This window comes from Carlito syrichta, unplaced genomic scaffold (genome assembly GCF_000164805.1).
Source record: "Carlito syrichta isolate Samal-C Ts95f unplaced genomic scaffold, Tarsius_syrichta-2.0.1 Scaffold315361, whole genome shotgun sequence".
NCBI classification, from domain to species: Eukaryota; Metazoa; Chordata; class Mammalia; order Primates; family Tarsiidae; genus Carlito; species Carlito syrichta.
Genome location: NW_007259457.1, coordinates 169525 through 185641, shown reverse-complemented (window position 1 = coordinate 185641; position 16117 = coordinate 169525). Strand labels below are relative to the sequence as shown.

At 41.2% G+C, this 16117-nt stretch overlaps 2 protein-coding genes across 5 annotated transcripts in view; one reads left to right on the top strand and one right to left on the bottom strand.

The window, feature by feature from the left end:
* The window catches only part of TMEM255A (transmembrane protein 255A), a 58503-nt gene extending 53362 nt beyond the window's left edge, over nt 1-5141 (top strand). For all 3 annotated transcript variants that reach the window (XM_021706233.1, XM_021706232.1, XM_021706231.1), the window contains one exon: nt 2742-5141. In XM_021706233.1, the coding sequence (XP_021561908.1) occupies nt 2742-2900 (159 nt within the window). In that variant the 3' untranslated portion in view covers nt 2901-5141. The remainder of the gene's footprint in view (nt 1-2741) is intronic.
* An 826-nt stretch (nt 5142-5967) lies between these two features.
* On the bottom strand, nt 5968-13872 carry ZBTB33 (zinc finger and BTB domain containing 33). Of its 2 annotated transcripts, XM_008072618.1 has the most exons (3): nt 13658-13869; nt 11906-12000; nt 5968-10963 (listed from the first exon to the last, which is right to left on the bottom strand). In XM_008072618.1, exons 2-3 carry the CDS (start codon nt 11916-11918, stop codon nt 8931-8933), a joined length of 2046 nt encoding a protein of 681 aa, XP_008070809.1. In that variant the 5' UTR covers nt 11919-12000; nt 13658-13869; the 3' UTR covers nt 5968-8930. The 2 variants fall into 2 exon arrangements, with proteins under 2 accessions (XP_008070809.1, XP_008070811.1); XM_008072620.1 differs by lacking the exon at nt 11906-12000 and having other exon boundaries at nt 13658-13872.
* Nucleotides 13873-16117: the final 2245 nt, after the last annotated feature.

Below are 16117 nucleotides of genomic sequence, written 5' to 3'. Positions count from 1 at the left end.
GGAGCCCAGCAGGTCGAGGCTGCGGTGGCCGGGAGCGGCCACTGCACTCCAGTCTGGGCGACCGAGTGAGACTCCAACTCAAAAAAAAAAAAAAAGAGTGTGGGTCAGCCATCAGGCAGAGAGGAGGCAGGCTAAAGTGGGAAGGGAGCTGTCTGTGTCCCTGAAAGGGTTGTGCTCCTCTTCAAGCATCATCAGCCTGTTGGCAGCCCCAGCCTCTAAGAAGCAGCTCAGGAAGCTGGAGCTGACTAGGCCCAGCAGTAGGCTATTTAGATGCTCTTCATGCTTGGTGGTGCATGAGGATTCAAAGCTCTGTTATCCTGAGCTGCTCATGGCGTTAGTAAAGTCAGACTCTCAGGCAAGAACCAAAATACACCAGGCCAGCTCCCCAGCTGCAACAAAGCCAAACCTTTCCCAAGGTGCCTGCCTGTTGCTAGGAAACTACGCACTGGTACTGTGGGTCTTTTTCCCCCCTCTCTAAGCCCCAAGGGTGTGTGGACTGCAGCCAGTTTAGCTTCCTAGCTCTGCCAGGAACCCTTCAATTTTATCCTTAAGACTTCCAGCATCCTCAAAGGGAAGTGAGAATCATCCTCCCTCCCCCCATACTTCCCAAACACAAAACTGAGAAGTGAAAACCCAAGGGCCGTTGTACCACCCCCTTTTATTATCAAAGTGTACAACTGCCACCCACAGCAGCTACTGCCCACAGAAGCCTTTTAATGCCTCTCAGGACAGAACTGCCTTTAGCTTCACTGCAGGAAACCTGCCCCTCCTTTCTTTGGCTGGGAACACCTAAAACTGGCCTGCTGGCTCTCACCATCCCTGTAGTGGGATTTAGAGAGGCAAAATGCCACATGCCTGGGCACAGAGATTCTCAGTCCTGGTGGGATTTTCCCTCCCCTCTGGTTAAGAGGAGACAGTTCTTAGTTGAGGAAAGCAACAGAAGAGGGAGAGAAAGAGGAGAGTTTAGGGGGTGCAAAATGGAAAATTAGGAAATCACTATACTGATGTTTTTAACAAAAGGTATCTTGGAGGGAGGAGAAAAGCTGAAGATATTGTTTTTTGTTTTGAGGGTCAGTTGATTAGCAGAAAAATTGAGTTTTTTAGGAAGGAGTCTAGATTGTCTCAAGTCCACTGCCTCAAGTTGTTTTGCCCTTAAGGGATCTCCAGGTTCTATAACCTTGTCATTCCTTCACTCAGAGCAAGATAAAGAATGGGGTGGGAAAGGCGGGGGATGATAGCAGCTACCAGTTCTTCTCAGTCCTAACATTATGTGGTAAGGGACAGATATTTCAATGTCTCAAGCAAGACCTAGAAACTTAAAAATCCCTTTCCCAAAGGGGTGATGGTCAGGACCAGGGATAAGGAGAATCAGCCATCTAGTCTCAGGCTCCAGAAACCTCATGTCAGGGCTTACTCTCCAGGCCTGGAAAAATGACACGATCTACTTGAACTCTAGCTAGCAGGAAAGAGTAAAGGTGTGACCTCTTCACTGCCACCCCCTAAATAGTATTTTAACTCTTGAGAAATTTTGGTATGCTTTAAGGAAAAATACATACACCACCTACTCCTAGAGTGAAAACAGAACAGATTAATTGTAGTCCTCCCTTGTTTGCTCTTCCTGAGAGCCTAGAACTGGTCTCCTGCCTGTCACCATCCCTGTAGCCTTCAGACCTCACCTGAGGCCCGCTCCACCACTGGAGCAAGGCAACAATACCCACAGGGTGTGACTGTATTCTTTGAAAAATAGTTAAGATTTTCTTTTCAAAAAACATGCCAAGTTCATCTTATGCACTCCTGAAGTCATATTCACTCATTCAAAATTTATTGAGCATTTACTACATGGTAAGTGCTGTTCTGAGCTCTGGGGGATACAGCAAAACAGGCCAACTCTCCTTGAGTAGGAAAATCACTAGGATCAAGGGTATATATGGGCCAGGGAGAGAGTAGGACAAATGACTCCTAACATGCCAGCCAATGCATAGGGTATTTTCAAAAATCCATATCCAATCCTTTCCCAAAGACTACCAAAGTTAAACACCACAAAGTAAAATTGAATCCCCAGTGTCTCTGCAATCTGACACATTGCTCCTCATTCTTATAGTAGGCATTTTCACCTCCATTTCCTTATTAATGTTTGCTCTCCAACCTACCCTGCACTTGGGGGTGATGGGGCGGCAGTTAAGGAGGAATAGAAAATGATGAACTTGGAGTCAGTAGACTCCAGATCCAAGCAAGCTACTTAACTTCTCTGACCTTTTCTTGTCTATGAGATGGGCTTCTGACCACTGTAGTTCCTCCCTGTGATATATTATTTCTGCAAAGACTTTCCCAGGGATCAATGGCTTAACCTCGCTACATGTTCTTACGGCCCAAACTACCTTTTTGAAGACTAGTTGGGATGCTGTTGCCATAGCTCAAGGGAGTCGTATTGAGGACTTGAGTTAGGAATGTAGAAAGGGAGTGATGGATTCAAGAGACAGCACAGAAGTAGAAGCAACAGGTCAGTAACTGATTGGATGCCGGCTTCAAGGGGAGTAGAAGGATTCCAAGATATCTCTGCAGGAGCCTGGGTGACTGAGAGAATGTGGAGGCACTTGTCCCATGCCCCTCATTAACTTTTTGAGGTATGAGCTATGTTCCAAACAGAAAAAACAACTTGGCCTATATTCATTTTTAAATAGCAATGACTGTTCAGGGAATTGCAAACTCACTGTCTAACCTGATGTTTTTTTATCACACAGCATTCCAGTGTCTTTCCATCCTCCCCTCCCTCTGGACTTTCTGACGAGCCTCAGTCTGCCTCTCCCTCACCCAGCTACATGTGGTCCTCGAGTGCACCGCCCCGTTACTCTCCACCTTACTATCCACCTTTTGAAAAGCCACCACCTTACAGTCCCTAAAGAGGAATGCCTGCTGGCTATTGAGATTACCATGGCTTTTGTATTTCTGCTTTAGTGGAAGTGTGTAGGGTACAAAATTTAAAGTGTGACTCTTACGCATCGAGTTTTACAATGGCCTGCCAGGTTGGGGAAAGATAGGGATGAAGCCTATTCGTTACCAGTGCAGAGCAGGGGTGTCTAGCCGGAACCTAGCACTCTCGAGAAGGCCAGCTCACACTCTCTAAGCAAGGCTGGGTGGGAGCCAGCCCAGCAAGCAGCTTGTGGTGTTTGGACTTGCATTAGCCTATGTTCCACCTCTGTATTCAGCAGAAGCGTGATTGCCATCTGTTTCACTTTATGTAAAGGAGTGTTGTCCTCAAACCCTTGGCAGATTGCCATTCTTGCACCTCAGTTGCAGCACCTGGCTTATAGGCCCTATCTTTCCCTACCACTAAAGTCAGTCCCTAAGGAAAACTTCCCAGCTGATGGGGCTACATAGTAGTTCCAATTCAGAGTTCTGGCTAAGATTTTGATTGTGTCTGGATGTTGAAAAAAGCTGCCCATATCTTTTACTCCTTTCTTCTCCGTATTGTAAAAATGGCTGTTGTGATCATTCAGCTCAGCTTTTGTTACTGGTACCTCCTAAAGGGAAAAGTGCAATATCCCCACATCTTGAGTGGTGGGGAACAGGATTGATTATTCTGGAAACACTGAAGTACACAGCAACATGTGGGATGTCCTAAGTACATCTCAGTAGTACAGCTGATAACTTAGGAGACAGTGGTTCTACTACATGTTGCATTAATTACAAAATACATTTGCTATATGAGATAAAAATCTTACGGTTGAAATTCAGAGTTTAAAGTTAGATTAGGTTCTTGGGTTGTGATATGAATTGTTACTAATCTTTGTGACTATTTAATCTTCAAATATTGTGCTTCAACCCCAGCAAACCGCACGTATCCTGCACCCCGCCCCAGATGAATCGTCTGTATTTTAATGCCACTGCTCTTACTGGTCCCTTTTTCTGTTGAGACCAATCATGACAGCATTCAAGATTATGAGTGTTACAATGCCGCTTCAAGTCTGCAACACCCCAAATGCAGCCAACTTGACAAATACTTAAGTGTTATGGTACATTTTCAATCCATCTGACAAACTGTAGTAGGTATTTGTACAGTTCTTTTAATTATACATCGCTTTAAACCAACAACCTGATGAATTTAAAACACTTTTGCACCCACGCCTTCACCTTAGAATAAACACTTTCATTGTGATCTTATGAGAATTGATTGATTCAAAGGAAGATTGATAATCCCACACTTATATAACTTAAAAATAAAGGGGCTACAGGAGGGTACCTAATTAGACAGTTCTGCAAACACAGAACAAATACTGGAAACTTTTCCAGCCAATTTTGCTACCTCCCAACTTGATGGATTTAGAGGTAGCAGACAAACGCTGGTGCTCCCATCTACCTTGTAGACACCCAGCCATCAAGAATCACTAAGGCACAAGTGCACTCACCCTTTCCACAATAAATGTTTGCAAAATACCCCGTTTAACTTTCAGCATCATGAACATTGTTTTACCCAGATTTCCAGTTTGAAAAACTATAATCCTTTTGAGTTATACAAAATTACTATGATTTTTTTTACAGTTCTGAGCATATTACAATTCTATTGGATTTCAAAAAGGGACTAATAGCCGATTGACTTACTATACAAATATGAACTTGTAATACTCAATGAATTTTTTTGCCATTTACACTTGACTTTTTGCTTTAGTGAACATGCATATTTAATTTTTTAAAGGCACCATTACACAATATACCCTACATTTATCACATTTCTTAAAGTGTTAAGATTCTATGACTCATTTCTATGTATTTTTCTTACTTTACAAAATAACTTGAAACTATAGATTTTGTAACACTTAATTTTAGCAGCTTTTTTTATTACATTGAATTATAAAAAGTGCATGTTACCTTTAAAAATTAATACTTGCTGCTTTACTCTTTTTGCAAAACATTTGCTGTAATGAAGGAATTTGTATTTCCAATATGTATCTTGACTGCATTTTGTAATACTTACTGCTTTATTCCTAATTCTGCTTTCAGTATTGAACTGGGCATGAAGCATTAAAATATTAATCCAGAACATGTATAAACTGGATGTTGCTTAAATTCTGTATCACTGCCATGTTGGAAACCCAGACTGCTTTTGTGATGTTTCAAATTAATAAAACTATTCTCCTTATCTACTTACTTGTGTCTTCAAGGTAGCTATAAAAGTACAACAAATGCTCTAAAAGCAACTGACAACAGCTGATTCACTTGACTATTATGGTTCAAGATACAAGGAGATGTGATTAACCAACATATGAGGAGGAGCTCCCCCCCAAAAAACAATTATTTTTTGGAGGGTAAGCCCCTTGTAGTACAGTTTTCCCCCACTAGTTAAGTGTTCTAGGCACCCATTGGCTTCAGTATACCAGCTAGTGCTGTTGTGAGAGGCTGTTTGGCTTCAGTGAATTTTTGGGGGGCGATTTTTTCAACACATTTGCCCATTTCATGATGGATGATTTACAAGTGTATCTGTCCACACTGCACTGAGTGTACAGCAATTTTTGAACAAAAACGGTATGAACTCCCACACCCCCCTCCTTATTCACCCGATCTCACCCTGAGTCACTTTTCTTTGTTTCCCCAGATGAAAAAAGTTCTCAAAGGGAAACGTTTTGCCAGTGTGGAAGAGGTGAAACAAAAAACAGCAGCAGCACTAAAAGGCATCAAAATTGACAAGTTCCAAAACTGTTTTGAGCAGCGGGAAAAGCATCTCAATAGGTGTATTGCATCAAACAGAGAGTACTTTGAAGGAAAATGAAGCTTAGATATGTAAGAATGAATATACAATTTTTAAAAAATAAATTGTTTTGGGGGGGTCCTCCCTCACATAAAACCTAATGGGGAATTTTGCCATGCTGTCATCAGAAATACAGCTCCAGGCTCCTGCAAAATGGAAAAACAATAGATTATAAAAGCCTATTAATTTCTGAAAGATAATCTTGCAAAAGATACACTCAAAAATCAGAATTAAAACATTTTATTTTTGCCGAAAGAAGCTCTAGGAACTAGTATCAGGCAATGGTTAATGAAAAGTAGAACTTAAAGTCATGACAGGGAAGATTGTACAAGTATGAACATTACAGTATTGGGGGAAATAAACAAGGTTTCATATGACTGACAGAGGCCAGGAAGCCAGTGCTGTTGAGTTAGCATTTAATTATTTAGAATATGCATGCCTTGACAATACAAAATACCTAGAGGTCAATGTTTACCATTTGTTTTAACGCTTTGGTACAATGGGAAAAAATGTGGCATTTCTTCATAGTGGTTGTATGTGGGGGATTGTTATCATCAAAATGATAATCATCTAAAATATATATTTAAATCAGTCTTGCAAGATTGCTATGACTTTTAAAAATCTTTGCTTAGTATGAGCATTTTCATTTTGTCATTTCTTTTAACAAATTACTATTTCAAATAGATCCTATCCAGAATATTTACAAGTAATTTACCATAGGAGCAAATTTGAAGTCAATTTCAAAGAAAAAAAAGAATTTCAACAGCCAGAAAACTAAGTATAAGATAGAAAAGCATCGTGGTAAATTCTCAGCAGCATCTGGCTACAGATTTCCAATCCAATAAGTAACAGGAGTGAAGGGTTTTCGACCCAAAGGAGTATTTAACATGAACTCTGAACTTTGGATATGGAAACTTCTAGAAAAACTGAAGACCCTGAGACACATGCAAGTAAGAGTCTTCTGGCAAAAATACAAATTAATTTTCCAGTTCTCCTCCTCTCAAAAAACTCCAGAAGATACCTTTAGTAGGCACAGAATTTAAATTTTATATTCAGAATTTACAGAGCACAGCAGCAGCAGCAAACAATTATATCCATATTACTCAGAATGGATAGTTTTCCATTATAGAATTAATGCCTGGTTTGTCATAATTAGCTTGTAGAAACTACCCAAGTTTTATTATGACAAACTAATGCATCTAGCTGTTGAGTCTGAAAGGTCTGAAAGCTCTGCTGGCATTGGTATCACTCACATTGGTAGAAGTAATTACATCTAACTGGTGAAATAGCATTAATGAAATGCAAACAAATTTCCACTGAGAACATTTTAGAGTGCACCCCACAGTCAAAGAGTAATGTTACTAATATCCACACAGAAAGGAAACAGATATGGTGATTCCAGAGATAACAGAGCCTTAAGTTATAAGGTCATTTTAAATTTCCCAAGGGTTAGTTTACAAAATGGTTTGAAGGTATAGACTTACAGAGCAGAAAACAGATAAATGCACATCACTCTACCCCCTTGGTAAGCAAAGGATTGTATTTTCTTTTTTCTTGTATTATTGCATATACGGATGCCTGATACACTCAGCTACCAATTTAAGAAACACTGAAATCATTATCTAGCTTACCATCAGGAGAATGATGTATACATAAGAAATTATGATTAAAGCTTTAAGTTCAAAGTCAAGAAATAGACTATTTTCCAAAATACATGGTAAGGAGAAAGAATATATCTATTTTGAACTAAGAAATACTTAAGCAAGGTTACAAATGACTAATAACTATGCACAACAATCTTTTCCAATATCTATTAATTTTTTTCCTTTGCAAAAACGTCATTTACAAAAGTCCAACAAGTTAATTGTTATAAATGCTAGGCTATATATTTGTTCCAATCTGCTTCCTTTTAACACTAGCGCTTTAATAAGTTTTGACTTTATTTTCTAAGTGTTTAAGCATGTGTCATTTTAAAAGGAAGAAAGGTGGTATTTATTGTTGTCAGGATAAACAGGAATTGACAAGCCTATAAAACATTCCATGTGTAGTTTCTGATTGTTATAATATTGCAGCAATTTGCAGATGGAATAAAATTTATTTTAGAAGGGGTAAACACCTAAAAGGAACCTGAAGGAAAATACTAGCACACTGATTCAACTATTTCAAATAAAAATTTCATATTGGAGACTCTAAGTAATATGAACATTTAAAAATATATGCCAGTAGCCTCCCGCCCAAAATATGTAAAAGTCTCACCTATGGAATCTATCATTTACAAAGATTTATACATAATTAAAGATTCATTTGGTGGCTTTCAGATTTGAAATTCGAAAACTCTTCATCAGAATATTTTTAACCATAACAAGCAAAAAGGACATCTCCATTCAATTCCATTCTCTACCATGTAAGAGCACAGAATTAAAATTAAGTGTGACAGAACTTTTCATCTCCTTCTGTCTGCATTACAGAGATTTGCTTTTCCATTAGTTTTCTGCCCACAGAGACCACATTGCAAAAGTATACAGTGGTCTAGCCACCAAAGTCTTTTGCAGGCTATGGCAGTAAAAGCAAGGATTCTAATTAGCTAAATCTAATTCGTTCTTTAGATGAGAGATTTGTCTGCATGGATATTTTCATGGAGGGAGGACTGCAGGAGGTTGCCATCCTCTGGGACTAGTAGAATACACAACCAAGTGGAGATTATTCTAATACTTTCCAGAGCAATTTAAAAAATTCTTGTTTACTTTTTATGCCATATACAAGACACAACACACATTTATAGCCTCAATGTTAAGAAAATTGGGAATTCAGCAGTAAAGTGCTAACATGGAAAGTTTTAAGATGTACTAAGGTATGCTAATAACTCCAGTTATTTTTCAAAGAACATTCAGACTGCTTCAAATTCTATTCAGAAAACTCTCTCTCCAAGTTTTTTTATTTTTGCCTCCTTTAAATGAGTCAAAAACTAACTATATAAACAGATTCTCAGGAGGGATAACTTCTCAATCTCTACTCAAACTTTCAGAAAAATTTGCTTCTAAAAATTAGTAACAAATAATTCCACTAGACTACCTTCAGATGATGTGGCAGATCAAAATAACTTGTTTGCACCTTAATTTGTTTTACAGGTCTTCTGAAATCCCTGCCCCTTAATCCAAACCAAAACTTTCTGGTATTTCAAAGGAGTTTAGTAAGATTCTGGTATTATAAATTCAAACTCAGTACTGCCATCTGTTACATTCTGTTTAAAAATTGAATCGTTTTCCTGCTGAATAAAAATATCTTCCCAGGTCATTGGCTTGTTTTGAGGAGTAGATGTGGTGGTCCCTACTGGAGGTTCTTTTCCAGCATCAACCTTATACCCAACACCATCATCCTTCATTGCAGGCATACTGCTTGACTTATCAGAAAGATATGCATATTGTCTGATCTGTAAAGACCTACATGGATGTAAACGATAAAGCTTCGAGTCCCCAGAAGGATCTTGACTGTGAACTGACTTTATATGTGAAGACATAAACTGATAGTTGATGAAAGATTTCCCACAGGCCAGACATTGATACCTTCGCTCCCCTGTGTGATGAATTTCATGCTTTGTGCGATACTCTGCAAGAGGAAACACCTTCTCACAGTAACGGCAAGGATACTTCTTCTCCCAAGAATGAATATTAAAATGTCTCCGCAAGCTTGTCAGACAGACATATGACCTTTTGCATACAATACAGATATAATAGACCCTTCCATCTACTATTAACTCATAGTGATCATCATGTTTTACTTTCATACGTTTGTTTGCTGTCTCACCACCAGACGTTTTTGGTATCTCATTCTCAAGTCTGGCTTCCCCTTCGTCAGGGTCATCTTTGACAGGGATCACAATGTCATACGTATCTTCACCGATATTTGCATAAACCTTGCAACCAGTTGATAAGCCTTCTATTTCAGTAGCTGTATCTAGAGTGATAATCTTCTGACCCTCCATTAGATGTTTTGATTCTAAGCCTGGATCATTAGTGTTTCTAGTAATTATATCTGAAATTTTTAAAGAATTGGAAAGTGGCTCTTGCAGAAGTGTAGGAATCTGCATCTTCTGTATTAATGATCCATCAAAAGTGGTATTTTGGTAGGTATCAGCCTGTGGGACCAAAGATGTATTACTGACAGCTGAGTCTGGACTGGAGCTAATAGTGTCATCATCATCATCGATAATTTCCTCCTCCTCCTCTTCGTTGGTCTTGTTTCCTGTTAAAATAGCACTGTTTGGTGTTTGCTGATTCTGCACAAGCAAATTGATTGAAGAGGACATATGATTTGGAGGTGAAGAAGTGATATTTGGTGGTGTAGTAAGCGGTGTCTGATTTAACAAAATAATGTTGGGAGTTAGATGTGTTGGAGCCGAAGATACCAGCAATGTTTCACTTCCTTGTGTTTGGCTCAGAGTTGCCTGATTCACAGGAGTAGGAAGTTTCTGAGTAGGTGTGATATTTGTTAACGAGGGAGAGTCATTACTAGCACAAGGTGCAACATCTGAAATAGCAACAGGGCCTGGATTAGACTGTACCTGTGCTACTGCATTATTACTTGGCAAAGTGTCCTTTGCAGGTAGAATCTCAGAACAGAAAATGACATCATCATCATCATCATCATCAGAATCAGAATCAGTAACAATGATTTTTTTCATTTCATAATCTTCGGCAGATAATGAAAAAGACTCTGTTATAATAGGCATTATAGTAACCCCATTATCTTGGGCTTCATCTTTTGATTTTTGTATTTCAAGGTTCTTGTCACTAGAACCAGGAGGTAAGGCTTCAGCATTACCATCCTGAGCTGTACCTGAGATGCTTTTAACCTGTGACAATGGGACACCAAGCTCTGCTATAAATTTCACTCCTAATAACTGCCCTGATTTAATTAACTCATCAAGCAAATCTGATCTAACACGAACAATTTTAGAACTATAGATATAATTGAGAATTTCTGCAAAGATCTCTGCTCTTATAAAGCTCAGTTCAACGACTTGCCCGGCAACGGAGAAGAGCTGATGGAAGTAAGTACTAGAAGCTGAAAGAATATTCTTGTGGGCCCGGAATTTTCGGTCTTCCACAATAACGGTAACATCACAGAAGAGTCCATGGCCACGTTGTTCATTCAAGGAGTTCAGCAGACTGCCAGAGTATTGGATGTCTGTAGCAGAAATCAGTTTTCTACTCTCCATGCCTGTAAGAGAAAAGGAGAACAGGATGGGAGGGGGTTACAAGAGAGGAAAAACAAAAGTACTTTATCATTCAAAATTTAAGCCACAGTATCAAAAATTGTTTATACAAGCTTCAACCCAAGTTTGGTATAACTTTTTGGCTGTTATAGAAACTGTTCATACAGACTGGCTTTTGGACCATGTGTCAAATCTCATGATGACTTCTTCAGAAGAATGGAGCAAGTATTAAGCTGTTAGATCTGAACAGTAATCTCCACAATCACATTCCTTTACATTGCATCTCCACTAAGCAATTTTTAAAGATAAAAATTAATTTTAGTCCCAATTTTGAGTTTTCTCCTTAAGCGGTAAGAGCTAATTTTTAACTGTCTTAAAATTGTTTTAAGGAAAATCTTCATCATGAACACATCGAAGTTATTTCATCTGTAAAAGAATAACTTAAGCCGGGTTCGGTGGCTCAGCCTGTAATCCCACGCCTTTGGGAGGCTGAGGTGAGTGGATTGCCTGAGCCCGCGGGTTCGAGACCCGCCTGGGCAGCGAGACCTCATCTCTACAATAAATCAAAAAATCAGCCGGGCGTGGTAGCACATGCCTGTAATTCCGGCTACTGGGAAGGCTGAGGCGGAAGGATCGCTGGAGCCCAGGAGGCGAGGCTGCGGTGGCCGGAAGCAGCCACTGCACTCCAGTCTGGGTGACAGAGTGAGACTCCAACTCAAAAAAAAAAAAAAAAAAAAAAAAAAGAATAACTTAAATGTCAGAGAAGCCTGATGTGTGAAAATACTGAATCTATATATATACTGACTAAATTTTAACTAATATTTAATATATTCAAAATCTACTCCCCAAAACCAACGATAATACCTCTCATCATCCCATTATTTTTCCGTTCTTATTTAAATTGGGGGGGGGCCTCATCATGATAAACTATTAAACATCTTTCTTACCCTTTTCTCTCATCCTCTTGTCCCTTCCCCACACCTCTCTATCTTTACAATCTCCAGCGGTGAAATGTGAGAATGCCAAGTGAAGTCAACACATGCTATCATGAAAAAATAAGATAAAGTAAAAGGCAAGTTTACTATTTCTTAATGCTTATTTGTTGGTAAATAATTGTGTGCATTGGCATGGGAACTTTATTCACACCGAATGAGTTAGTGAAAATGAAAATATTAACTTACTGGAATAGAGCAGACATTACTCTAGAAAGGGGGAATGTCAGGAAATTGCATTGCTGTGTAGCACCCCCAAGACACCTTTTTTTTTTTTTTTTTTTTTTTGCGGAAGCTATTCTCAGTAACAGTGATACCAGAGTTGGGAAAAAACCATATATATTTAACAATATATAATATCCATATACGTAGATATATATTAACAATTAGCTGATAAGTACCTTTAATAAGGGGATATTTTTATTGTTAATATCTCTCCCTTTAAAGTTACCAAAGAGTATTACTGTCACAGTACTTGTTATATATACATGGAAGGCAAAACGTCTCAAATACCTTTAAATTTTTTCAAAATTAAAGCTTAAGAACAAAATAGGCAAAAAGTCTAAAAATTAAGGATTTAAAACATTATCTGCTAAACGTTTCATGTTAACAGTACCAAGGAATTCCAGGTTACCATAAAGGCATTCATCAAAAAGGGTGACCTATGGACAGCATGCCAAAAACCAGGGCTTCTGAAATATGGGTATTTCAATAGAAGTCACTTTTAAGTGGAGAGACAGGTCCTCTGAACACGGTACCACAGTTTTTGCCATTTGCACGTGGGTTTTTCCAATGTGGGAATGCGTCAAACGTACGTGTCCAGGTGACAGTGGAATTTGGTTTCGTTTTACTAAGGTGCACCCCTCCTCCCCGTCAGGGTGGGCCCAGGGACAGCACGAGTTGGTCTGAACCCACTCCCAAGATTTGTTATTTGACTGTGGAAAAACCATTCCATATCATTGTGCGACAAATGCTTGACCGAGGGCAGGTGTGGAGGGGCTGGTGAAGGTGGAAAAGAGAGACAAGCCATCCGCCAGGGAGTGAAACAAACCAACACGCGGTTCCCTGCGGCAGCTGAACCTCATCTCCCTTCCTCCACCCACTTCTTCCCCATTTGGACCCTGCCAGCTGCAACCCAGGTTTTTAACCCCAATTCACGTGAAAAAAAAAGCCAGCTTCTTGAAAATACAGATGGAGGTACAAACAGCAGAGTGAGGCGGGAGGAAGAAGGGGTACCGGGGAAAGTAGAAGGTGGCGAACAGCAGGGTGGGGTGTTGGGGGGAAATGAGGCGAAGCAGGCGGCATTGTTATGCCCCGGGGAGGGGACGGAAGGGGAGGATGGGCCGGGCAGAAAAGCTCTAAATCAAAGTGGGGGCTAGAAGGAGAAAAGGAGGCACGAAAAGGCAGGCGGATGAGGTGAGGGAAAAGCCAACTGGGTCTCTGTGGTGGGCTCCCCACGCCCCAGGGCCTACCCAGGGCACCGGCAGCCCCCTGGCACTGGACCGCGGAGGGAACCGCGCCGCGGCCCTCCGGGTACATCCCCTCCTTCACTCCCCGGCCCACACAAAGAAAGCGCCGGAGGAGCGGAGGCTCCGACTCCACCGCTTCCTGGTTCAAGTGAGGCGAACGCAAACGCAGGCGCGGCCCAGGGACGGAGGAGCCTGGCGCGCTCCTTCGCCCTCTCCTGGATCGGGGCCGGGTCCTCACCTGCTTCCCGGCGCCGCCGCTTCTCCTCCTCGGGCCGCGAGGAAGGGTGGGAGTCCCCCAACAACAGGAATCCGCACTCCCAGGCGATCCTGCCCCTTCTCTAAATGTCGCTCCAGTCTTGGTCGACGTCGACGCGGCTGCCGCCACCGCTGCTACAGCTGCCCCACGCCGCCGACAGAGGGCACAGCGCGGGGGCGAGCGCCGAAGTCAAAGGCGCCCTCCTCTTCCGAGCGCAGTCCGGATCTGTCCGGAAGGGCCCGAGCCCGCGGCGGCTCCGCTTCGGCGCAATACTCTAACTTCGGCTCTTTCCGCAAGGGGGCGGAGGAAGACTGGGAAGCTCTTGTGGGTTCGGCTCTTTCCGGAGGGCGAAAGGGTGGGAAAATGGAAAGGGATCGCGTAATGAAGTCACAAGCCATTGAAGTGCAAGGGAAGCGAAGAGTCTCTTGTATCTAAACTTACTGTGAGCTTCTAGGGTATACAGACTTTTAGAGACTATATGGGTTTCATTTCTTTTGCAAGTTTGAATCTGCTGTATAAGCCTGTTTGTTAAATAAAAGCCCAACTTGAAATATAGTCTGAATAAATATAATCATTAAAGTTTATCTACTTTTTCTGATAATTCAAGTTCTAAGATGACACGACAACAACTGCATGGTAACTTTTTTTTTGTTTTTTTTTGTTTTTTTTAGTTTCACTCTGTCGCCCAGGCCAGAGTGCAGTGGCACGCTCAGGTCACTGCAGCCTCCGTCTGCTGGACTAAGGTGATCCTTCCACCTCAGCCTTCCAAATAGCTGGAACCACAGGCATGTGCCACCACGCCCGGCTAATTTTTTTAATTTTTATTGTAGAGACGAGGTCTTACCAGGTTGCCCAGGTTGGTCTCGCCTCTGCCTCCCAAAGTGCTGGGATTACAGATGTGAGCCACCATGCCCAGTGACAGTAACTATTTTTAAGAAAAATCTAGGACCAGGCACGGTGGCTCATGCCTGTAACCCCAGCACTTTGGGAGGCCGATGTGGGAGGATTGCTTAAAACCAGGAGTTCGAGACCAGCACAGGCAATATAGTGAGAACTCATCTGTACAAAATATTTAAAAATTAGCTGGGTAGGAGTGGTGTGCACCTGTAGTCCCAGACGCTCAGAAGGCTGAGGTGGAAGTATCACCTGAACCCAGGAAGTCAAGGCTGTGGTGAGCTGTGATCAAGCTACTGCACTCTAGCCTGGGAGTGGGACCTTGACTCAAAAAAAAAGAAAAATCTAGTGTTTGAACAACTACCATCTGCTTAACTGAATACTAAATGGCTCGATACTAGGTTAATTCCCTCATTTCTCTACTGATCACTTGCTTGATCTGTAGCAAACACTGTTAGGTTCCATGGAATACAAAAATGAATAAGCCAGGGGTCTCTACCTTTTCAGAGAGCTCAGTAGATAGGTACACAAACATTGACAAAAGTATTTGTACAAGATGTAGAAGCACAGAGTAGGGAATAGCAAATTGTCATTTCAGCTGTATCTTCTTCGTGGTCCTTCTGCCTCAGCCTTCCAAGTAGCTGGAACCACAAGTGCATGCCAACATGCCCGGCTAATGCTTTGATTTACTGTAGAGACGCGGTCTTGCCATGTTGCTCAGGCTGGTTTCGAACCCCTGGGCTCAGGCAATTCTCTCACCTCCACCTCCCAAAGTGCTGGGATTACAGATGTGAGCCACCACGCCCAGCTTGAACTGTATCTTAAAAGATTAATATTAACACTTGCATTGTTTATTATTATTATTTTCATAGCATTTCATTCTCAGAGGGCTTTAGCATCTGACACATAGTCGATGTTCAGTAATTGTTTAATGACTGATAAATAAGTTGTGAGTTACATAATTTTAGATAATTCTCTGGTAATACCCTTCTAAACTGAGTACGATGATGAATGAAGTAACAGATGGGTGTGTGGAAAGCAAAATATTTCCCTTTAGGCTGGTTTTGATCATATTCAACGAAATAACCAAATACTAACTTTTTTCTGCAACAATTAAGGCCATTCACTGCCTTCATTTTCTTACTTTAAAGATATGTGTAGGATAATATCCCATAAGTTTTCAAAAACTTGAATCTGCACCTATTTATCTTTCAGGTGGAATTCCTATGCCGCTGTCCCCCCCCCCCCTTCTTTCTTCTCCTTCTTCTCACTCTGTCACTGAAGCGCAGTGGCACAATCACGGCTCACTGTAGCCTTCACCTCGTGGAATCAGGTGATCCTTCTGCCTCAGCATCCAGAGTAGATGAGACTACAGGCACACGCCAGTAGCCTGGCTATATTTAAATTTTTTTTGTAGAGATGAGGTCCCACTATGTTGCCCAGACCGATCTCAAACTTCTGTGCTCAAGCAATTCTTCCTCCTCAGCCTCCCAAAGTGCTGGGATTATAGGCGTGAACCACCATACCTGGCCATCCTGTGCTTCTTAA